Here is a 10,490-nt window from a genome sequence, read left to right on the forward strand (position 1 = left end):
ACTACCATATGATCCAGCAATTCCACTCCTGGGTGTATAGCCAAAAAAAAAAAAAAAAAAAAAAACCCCTAAAACACTAATTCAAAAAGATACATGCACCCCAATGTTCATAGCAGCATTGTTTACAACAGCCAAGACATGGAAGCAAAGTAAGTGTCCATCAACAGATGAATGGATAAAGAAGGTGTGGTATATATGTACAACAGAATATTACTAAGCCATAAAAAAGAATGACATTTTTCCATTTGCAACAACATGAATGGACCTGGAGGGTATTATGCTTAGTGAAATAAGTCAGAAAGAGAAAGACAAATACTGTATATTATCACTTATACATGGAATTTAAAAAATAAAACAAACCAATGAATATAACAAACAGAAACAGACTCACAGATATAGAGAAGAAACTAGTGGTTACCAGTGCGGAGAGGGAAAAGATAGGGGTGGGGGATTAAGAGGTACAAACTACTATGAATAAAATACATAAGCTACAAGGATAAATTGTACAGCACAGGGAATATAGCCAATATTTTATAGTAACTTTAAATGGAGTATAATCTTTAAAAATTGTGAACTACTATGTTGTACACCTGAAACTTGTATTTTGTAATCAACTATACCTCAATAAAAATAAAGCATACTAAAAAATTATCTAATGAAAGAGTATCTTTTTTTAGTATATTATAGTATCTGAACAGTGATACTCTAATATCTTTACATGTAGAGTTGGGTTTTTTTTCAAATTGTAGAATTTTAAGTAATGAATAAATATTGTTTGAGGAACTGGTCTTCAATTAAAACTCTACACAGATTTACTACCAAAATATCTATGAGTTAATGGACAATAAGGTTTTTATTTCAATATATTTTTTTCTTTTGATCTATTGCTCACTAACTGGTTGGTGATGAGATTAACGATGACTAATTGCGCGGAGGTGCTGAGGTAGCAAGCAACAGAGCGATCAAGAGCATGCATTCTGCAATCAGATGACTGGGGTTCAAATCCTGACTTCACCACTCTCTGTGTTACCCTGAACAAATTCCTTCACCTTCCTGAAGCTCAGCTTTCTCATCCTGAGGATAATAATACTGACAAATTCAAAAGTCTGTTGTGAGGATTAAATGAGATAATGCATATAAAATTCAGTGTACCACCTGGTAAGTGCTCAATAAAATAATATTAATTTTACAGCAGTCTGGATGCTGGTCGTAACCTAGAGCATATTAACACATTTCAGATAAGCTGACCATAATTCACTTGATATCATCAGCTAAAAAGTACATTTAAAATTATGATCCAATTGCTTATGAAAAAAAGTAACAACAACAAAAAACCTTACTTATCTACATACCCAAGAAGACAAATGCACAGAAAAAGCTCTGAAAATTACATACCAAACTAATAACAAAAGTTACTTCTAGAGGAAGGGAAGAGGATAAGAGGTACCTATGTGAAGGAGGACATATATATACTCCACATACGTCCTTATTGCTTCAATTTTTATGAGAATGTATCCATTATTTTTATAAGTGAAAAATAAAAAAAGGAAGAATAGCTTGAAGGTCCATATTGGAAATTCATTTCTACTTGACTCAGCTAGAATAAGTCAGTAGTTATAAATGTAGATAAAACCATAAGCCTGAAAGTATTGATAAAACCTTAATGCAAATAAATAAGAAAACAAAGTTTCCTATGTCTTTAAATTAAAATCTAACCCAGATTACATATTTGACAAAGGATACAGCAGAATCACCAAAGGCTTCCATGTTTTCAAGTGCCTATATAAACTTTACTTTTTTCTTTACACCTATCAGCTATTCTCTCTAAAGAATTAAAAATTTACATGGCACACAAGTTTTTCCAAGGCTGTTTCATTCATTTGCATAAACACTCAAATCCATATCAGTTGCCTGAATGCAAACTTAAGAAAAAATATATTTATTGCTAGGAGTAGTAGGGGTATGTTTAAAAAAATGCTAGCTGACTCAGAGAAATAATTAACTCAGATTCCCTCAGTCTTTGAAAGACTGTCATATGACAAGCTTTTTAGTTAATACTTCCAGAAAATAATAGCTTAGATTACCCTTCAAGAGAGCAAAAGACAGATTTTCATTACAATAATTGTTCATTCCATAATAAGACAGTTCAGAATAAATGTCTAGCAGTTGGTTTTTATTTCAGAGGCAAACAATCTAGATTCTAGTTCCAACTCTCCACAGTTCCTAAGAGATGACCTTGTGCAAATAACCTCTAAACAGCAAACTCTTTTTTCATAAAACGGAGCCAGTCTGCGGTTGCTCTACCTACCTCCTAAGTGTTATACAGATCAAGTGAAATAAGAAAGCATTCTGAATATCATTAAACCCTTAAAAGTATTATTTTGCACGAGAATGGATATATATACGTAATGGCTCAAAATTAATAGTATCACCAATCACAAGATTATCTAAGATACCATAACACTTGGCAAAGTGTCTTGCACACTGCAAATTCTCAATAAGTAATGATTTATACAAACACCATGTATTGGAAACTGAGTCCATGATCCCAAATTGAGAACTAACTCGAATGACCTTCTGCTCTTTGACCCTCCTCAGGGTCTGCCGAAATAGAAACTGCTCCATTGTTCACATTTCACTCATTCAAGCATTTATGTAGTGCCTATTCCCTTGATCTCAAGAGCTCACATCTGGCAGAGCAATAGTGCATTTGCGTCATAATTATTTTGTTGTCTGTGTCTCATAACGAAATTATATACAAAGTTCTATGGGAGTATAGAGGAAGAAGCAATTAATTCCTCAGTTAGTGGGAGTCAGGGAAGGTGTCACATTGGAACTGGGATGAAGGGGAAAAGTCATTCTGGAAGTCAAAACAGCAAAAACGGCTCTTTTTCTAGGAACAATGAGCACTGTCACATAGCTACTGCACAGAGTCTGGGGCAAAGGAAGAAAGGAGTAATAGAAAACGAAGCTGGAAAAAAAAAAGGAATGAGAGATGGATTTTGAAGGTTTTGTATATCATGTTAAAAATTAATGGGGCAAAAAAAAAAAAAATTAAAGGGGCAAACAACCTAGATTTTGAGCAGGGGTATAAACTGTTCAACTACTGGTAGTGGTGGTGAGAGAAGCATGGGCAGGAAAGAGTCCTTAGAACATTTCTGCAGCTAACAAATGCCACCATTTTTCTGGATTCAAGTAACTGACATACATTGAGAACCAATCTCACAATCTTTTCACTAAAAACTCTAAATGACAGACACCCTCCTCCCTATTTATAAAAGAGAATAGATACTAAGCTCTAACATAAATACCACTTGAGAAAACCAAACAGGAGCCTGAGAAGATAAAGAATAAACTTAAGCCAAGGAGTAAAGTCAAATAACTAAGTAGAACAAAAATGTTTTAAGTGTATACACCAACCATATTTTTAACAACTTAAAATAAGACAAAATATTTCATTAACTTTCCACTACTGTTAAAAGTAACATAGAAGGAAATGATGATGTGCTGTGGATACATAACCAGGCCTTCTGAACATGTTTACATTAATGCGTATTAAACATAACGTCAAATACATGTCTTTCTCACAAAAACTAGCTCTTAATGACCTTTGTAACTTCTGTAAAAAAAAAAAAAAAAAAAAAAACAGACATCTGTTGAAACATAATACAAACAAAATCAATGAATGTATGATCTGCCACTCTCCCCAGAAGCTGAGGCCAGGATCTTTGCAGTCATACGGAAGGAAGAGGGAAGAAACAATCCTGGTTGTCAAATTCTGGAGATTTCTCCTTTGCAATGACTTTCTTGCAATGTCCTTGAAACGTGCCACATCATTCCTGCTTCTATGCCTTTACTTGAGCAATTTTTCCCACCCAAAACTCCTTTCCGACTGACTCTATCTACATTCCGCCCTATTCAAAAAGTCCTAAGGTCTAGCTCAAATTGCATCTCGTCCATGAAACCATCTATCCATGAAACCTTTCCTAAAATCTCCAGTCCACACAGACCTTCTCTCTTTGCTGAAGTCCTAACAGACAAGTTAACACATTTGTCTTTTTTCATTTTCTGGCATTTAGTCATTTTCCTTCCTACTATGAACCTGGCCCATGCCCCTACAACATGACATCATATCTAAACTTTTACAAAGCCTTGGAATAGCAAAGTGGTTAAGAGCTTGGATTCAAGAGTCAGAAAACCTCAGTTCAAATCCCACCTCTACCATTTATTAGCTATATGAACTTGGGCAAGTTAACCTAATCTAATCACTCTGCCTTAATTTCCTCATATGTTAATATGGGAAAAATAAGCACCTATCTTAAATAGATATTTAAGTATTAAATAAGTTAACATGTAAAGCATTTAGAACAGGGCATGGTACATAGTACACAATAAGTTTAGTTAAGCTAACAGTTACCCATTTTTACTTGCTCCAGGCCTCTCTACATGTGGACGTTTTATCACTCTTAAATAATGGTTTTGGTATGTCAGTGCTCGGCACAGAACTCTCCTGGGCCTTCCATAACCCATGGGTCCATGCCCTTAGTTTGGCAACAAAGGCATTCCACAACCTGGCACCAGGCTATCTACTCAGCTTCAGTTACTCAACATCTACTTAACAAGAAATAATAGGAAACAGACACATAAGGCAGAGACCCTCGCCTCCAAGGTCTGAAAACTAATTCCAAAAACAAGGCCCAAACATGAAAACACCACACACGACGAATGTTCACCCACAGCTACTCTCCAAGACCTTCTATCCAACAAAATCAGTTTCCTCAGTGTTTGGAAGATGCCAAAAATCATTCAAAATAACTTGCTTTTGTCTGTTTTATTCCAGCCTCATTCCCTCACACACAAACACAACCCACAAAAGCACCTTTTCTTAACCTGTACCTGTCCACTCCTATTTTGAAGTCTAATTCAAACACCATCACTCTCTTGCCATTTGAACTTATATAATACTGTCTTATCTCAAATCAACTGTTCTCAAGGTGTTTAGTCACCCTCTCTATCCAAATATAAGCCCCTAAAAAGGAGTAACAATTTCTTGCCAATTCTCCTCATTTTCCCCCCATGCCCCACCCACCACTATGCTCTCCACTGAAACAGATCATGATAGAACAGGTGCCCAAAAATATGTAGTGAATTTAAGTAAAAAAGTGAACCTGGAAGTAGACAACTACTACTACTACTTACTACGAGGTAAACTACAGTGAGACTGGAAGTAAACTACTGTGTCGACCACTAGACTATCGCTGGTCCACAAAGCCTCAAATCAAATAGGGCCATCCAAATCAGAAGGAGGCAGTCCACTTACTATCTCTTCTATGTAACCACCATATGGGTAGATTTGCTTGTTCAGTGGTACCTTGAGTCAATAGAAGAGTTAATGACCATCCTATAATCTGCCATCTAATTTGAAGAGTCTGACCTCCAAAAACGAGTGAAGGATGATACACAGGGCCAGAATCCAAGCAGGGCAATATTGAACTGCTACATCCCTGAGTAGATGATTTGGGGAAGCTTATTAAATTCCACTCTGTGGCAAACCTGTCACCCTCCAGCATGCAGGTTTTTAGTACCATAACACATTCCATGAACTTAACATTAAAAAATGTCACCTAGATTTCCATCTGCCTACACTCTGCAAATTTCCTACAATAAACATGTATTACTTGAATAATCAGAAAGTTTTAAGTGTTTATTATTTCTTCCAGCTTTTAATGGTTCTCCCATAATGATGAATGCAGAATGCAACACTCACAAATTGAAAGTCAACCAAAGGGCATGTTACCCCAATTTTCCACTTCCCAGGTAAGGTGCCAATTTGGACAAAGTTCTTCACATGTTTCAATTTTAAAAATTACTTCCACATATGCCATCACATGAAAGAAAAAAATGTCTCATTACCTTCCTGAGATTCCACAGCACTACAGCAAATTGCAAAGACCTGCCTAGATGGTTCCCTCTTCCCCTGACCCCAAACACCCTCTTCTCTAAGGACTGAGCCCTTATTAAGGGCCAGTAACAAGGTGCTAAGTGATTTACATGATTATCTCAATGCTGGAAACAACAGTAGGTCCTATTATTATCCCCAGAAGAGAAAACTGAAGTTTAAAGATGTTTGAGGAAAAAAACAAACAAACAAAAAGAACTTGCCTGAGGCAATGCTTAAAGAAGGAGGGGATTCTAGTGTTGTACAAAGAAATTTGCTGGGAATATATATTAGGCCCTAGGGACTTTTGTTATGATACAATTGTAACAAATCCTCACACTGGAAATTTATTACAGAGAAAACAATAAATGATATTTGGTCTAATTGTGGGTTTTCTTTGTAACTGTGTACCTCACGCTATCTGGCACATAACAGACGCTCAATCAAAACCTACTGTCTGGGGTTTCCCTCGTGGCACAGTGGTTAGGAATCCGCCTGCCAATGCAGGGGACACGGGTTCGAGCCCTGGTCGGGGAAGATCCCACATGTCGCGGAGCAACTAAGCCCTCGTGCCACAACTACTAAGCCTGCGCTCTAGAGCCCATGAGCCACAACTACTGAGCCCTCATGCCACAACTACTGAAGCCCGCGCTCCTGAAGCCCGCGATCTGCAACAGGAGAAGCCACCGCAATGAGAAGCCTGCACACTGCAACGAAAAGTAGCCCCCGCTCGCCGCAACCAGAGAAAGCCTGTGTGCAGCAACGAAGACCCAACGCAGCCAAAAATAAATAAATAGATAGATAGATAGAAAAAAATTTTTAAAAAATAATAGAAGAAGGACTTATGCTTCAGGAAAGATTGAGTAGGTGTACTTCTCCTTATTTCTCCTGCTGAGAACAAATTGAAAGATTTTAAAAAAACCAAACCTACTGTCTGTTCAAACCTAAACTTTAAATAGTTAATTCTTAAAACAATTCGATCACATGGCAAGATGTGACAGGTTGTTTTATTTGACTGCTGGAAAGATGAGCTCTTTCAATTACTATAGGTAACCTATGAGGTCTTTCAGGCACCCAAACTTTACTTTCCAGGGAGAAAAAAGGATCTGTTCCACAGGTAAATAAATGAGCATCTGGTGTTATACAGAAAAATTAACATACTTTTTAGTCTTTATCCTACATACAAAGTAGGATATAGATATTACGCAAGCACACAGCACTTGGGCAATCTTTTCCTCCTTTCTTTGAAAAATGATTTATATAATAATTCCTTAATTCAGAAGTAATGCTTTCTTCCTTTTGAGGCTCAGGTTTCTTTCATTTCAAAACAGTACTCTTCTAAAAGACTTAAATTCTTCTTTTAAAAAAGACTTAATCATTTAACTCAGAAAGAGGGACCAAAAAGTCAGGAGGTGAAACCGGAGATATTCTTATTAGTCTTACATAACTTACTCTAAGTTAGAACTAATTCAGCAGATTAACTAAAACTTGAGGTTTAAGCACAAACATAAGCTCTTTAGTATATTCTCCTCATACATAGATAGTTTTTAAAATTGAAAGGGACTTACTCAATTTTTTTCTTGTATTCTTAAAATATAAGCAACCACATGTATAGTTAATTAGGATGCCAACATAAAAATGCTAAAATAGTCAGTCACTTATAATGAAGAGTGCTAAATTCAAGCTATCACATCCAGGTAATGCAATAACTGATAGAGTTGGATATAATTTCAGAAAATAATTTTTAACACTGATTTTTAAATATCACCTCTGTAAGTATGCATTAAGTGTTTTTATTAAGTGCTGAAGGGAACATCAAAAAGTGATTTTCAAAAGCAATTGGTATACATTCACCCAACCTGCAAACAAAACTCTGAAATCATAAAGTTAGTTGTTCATGCTTAATTAAATTGGCTTTGATAATTGCAAATTATCCCTTCCTAGGTAAATATGTATCAAATCTTCCAAAATAAATTTACACAAACACTGTCCTTGCTAGAAAAGCCCTGATCTGAACTCAACTAAAAGCTACTGTGTTGTTAACTACATCTCACCACTGAGTCATTTGAGCCCCAGAGTAATACTGGCCGCAGATTCCCTGCATTGCTTTGGGAACTGCTGCTTGCTTCATCAAGCACTGAACTGCAAATTCACCTTTCTAAAAAGACTGAAAGCAAGAAGCCAAGTTTCGCTATCTAGTTTTCTAAAATGAATTAGGGTTTGGGATTTCACTGGGAATGACCACGTTATCAAGATGCCATCGCCCTCTCGAGGCATTTAATTAACAATACCTTCTCTGTTTTCCATTCAACCACCTCAATCAAATTTCCACTAGAACCAGACACACAAAAAGTTGGTTTCATGGCCTTGCTGAAACTCTCCTCTGGGTGCAAGCCCTGGGATCCCACATTCATTATGCAGAAGAGGCAAAGGGAAACGAAAAGCAACAATTGTTAGACAACGTAGTGACATTACCTTGCCCGTCTTGTGATCAAACCAGACGAGAGCATGGTTCCTTGACAGCACTTTGCAATCAAAGGTAGCATTATTCTGCGCTGGTCGACAGCGGGCCACCGAGCGGCCGATTTTAATAGGCTCGTCCAGGTAGACATGACGCTCCTGAAACGGGTGTGAGTTCGGGCGACAAGTGAAGATGGCCAAGGCTGACGGCATCGAGGACAGACTTGGGGTGTCTCTCCTACCAGGAACAAAGAGGAGTTCCACCGGATCCGGACTGCCCTGCACAAGCCTATACCCCTATCCCCCCCAAAATTTTAAATTAAAGCAAACTGCACATTGTCTAAACATAACCAGTGAACATCAAAAACTCTTCACTGGGGTGGGAAGACAAGCCAGCGCAAGCCCCATCACCTCCTTTAAAACCCAGCAGGGCCCTGATCACAAAAAGTCCCCAACTGGCAGCTTTCAGTCCATCTTCTTCCCTGGGAAAAAAAGGCTCAAACATTGGACAGCTTCGGCCAAGAAAACTCCTGGAAGACAGTTTGGGGACTGGAGGTATACAACCAGATGAGTCACACACCAATTCTTGTGTTTTGTTTGGGATCGCGGCCGCTTTCCCCCCTCGGTGGCGGAAATGTTGCAGCACTGCAGCATGAAGAAAGGGTCGGTGCGGCCAGAAAGGTCCTTTCGGGCGGAAGAAAGGTGGTGTAGCTGAACACCTCTGGGCAGCCACCGCCCGTCCTCGAGGGCCTCGGGAGTGGAGGGACGAGACGCGATGGGGGCGGCTAAGGGGTCTAGACGGCCAGCGGGACAGTCTGCATTGCCCCTGCTGCGCGGAGGCCGGCCTGGAGGTGGCACGGGGTCCCCGGAACGCCGTGGGCCGAGGCGGCGGTGGCTGAGGTCCTTGGCACGAGGAGCGGGGACCGGCGGGGGCGCGGGCAGCGGCCGAGACGGGACTCCGGGGCACCTGGCGGGCGTCCCCGCGACCAGGGCGGGGATCCGGCTCCGCAGGCGGGTGCGGACCGAACCAGGCGCGACCCGGGGGAGGCTCCGGGGTCTCGGCACGCAGGAAGTTGGTCCCTGAACACCTGGGCTCCTGGCTGCTGCTCAGCACACCGGCCGCCTCCTTTTAGGGTCGCCCCCGCGAGGGTCGCATCTCAGAGGCGGCAGCCGAAGCTCCGGGCTGACGAGGAGGTGGGGGAGGGAGGCCGGCCCGGAGGTTGGGGGAGAGGCCTGGAGGCCCCGGGCTGGGTCCGCCGCAGCCTCCACCACTCGCGGCCGGTGGGACACCCTCAGGCTGTGCCCGACGAGGCAGAAAACTTTCCGACCTGGTGGGGCAAACATGAAAACAAACGGCCGTCAGCCGCCGGTGCCCGCCCGCCTCAGCACTCGCCCCTCTCAACCCACCCCAGCCAGCCCCCGCGACTGGCCACGACCTCGGCCGGCCTCTCTGCGGACAGGCTGCGGGGATTGGGCGCCCGGACGCCACGACGGGTCCAGCTTCCCTTGCCGCCGCCGCCGCCGCCGCCTCAGCTTACCTTGCCAGCGCCAGCCGCCATAGTGACTCTGACTGAAACCTACCCGGTGCACCGCCACGGGAACGCGCACCCTTCAAGGGCCCTCCTACCCTCTCTCCCGCGCCGTAGTCCGGAAGTCACGTGATCGATGCCTCGGAAGCCATGATGGACAAGGGCAGAAAAAGAGGGCAAGCTAATTTTTAACAAGCCTCCGAACGCCATCTTAGTTAAGGGTTAGACGCTTCAGCACCGTGGGATAACCTGTACCATTTTGGTTAAGGGCAGGAAAAAATTTCGACCTGTTGAAGGTTTTCTAAACATAACTGGCCAAATTCCTACTTTAGCGTCTTGGTAAAAGGCGCCTACTTTTACTAAATTTTATTCACTATAGTCGTCGTTGAAAATACCACTGAGCAAGGCGAACAACCCCATCCAAAGGAGAGGTTGTTAGCATCCATCTTAGCTGTGGGCAGCACAGTCCCCCACGGCCGCCTTAGGTGTGAGCAACTAAATTCCCACAAGCCTTGGGATTTGTGCATCTAAAACAAGGTCTATCCTCCCCTTGCTGAAGTCGT

General features: G+C 41.2%; 1 protein-coding gene across 50 annotated transcripts in view; it reads right to left on the reverse strand.

The window, feature by feature from the left end:
• SLMAP (sarcolemma associated protein) overlaps window positions 1-10,052 on the reverse strand; it is a 150,914-nt gene extending 140,862 nt beyond the window's left edge. For all 50 annotated transcript variants that reach the window (XM_082344748.1, XM_082344740.1, XM_082344741.1 and 47 more), the window contains exons 1-2: window positions 9,937-10,052; window positions 8,414-9,726 (exon numbers count right to left, since the gene is read on the reverse strand). In XM_082344748.1, coding sequence (XP_082200874.1) covers window positions 8,414-8,611 — 198 coding nt within the window. In that variant the 5' untranslated portion in view covers window positions 8,612-9,726; window positions 9,937-10,052. The remainder of the gene's footprint in view (window positions 1-8,413; window positions 9,727-9,936) is intronic.
• Between the last annotated feature and the right edge of the window lie 438 nt (window positions 10,053-10,490).

Source organism: Balaenoptera borealis, assembly GCF_965194805.1.
Source record: "Balaenoptera borealis genome assembly, chromosome: 12".
NCBI lineage: Eukaryota > Metazoa > Chordata > Mammalia > Artiodactyla > Balaenopteridae > Balaenoptera > Balaenoptera borealis.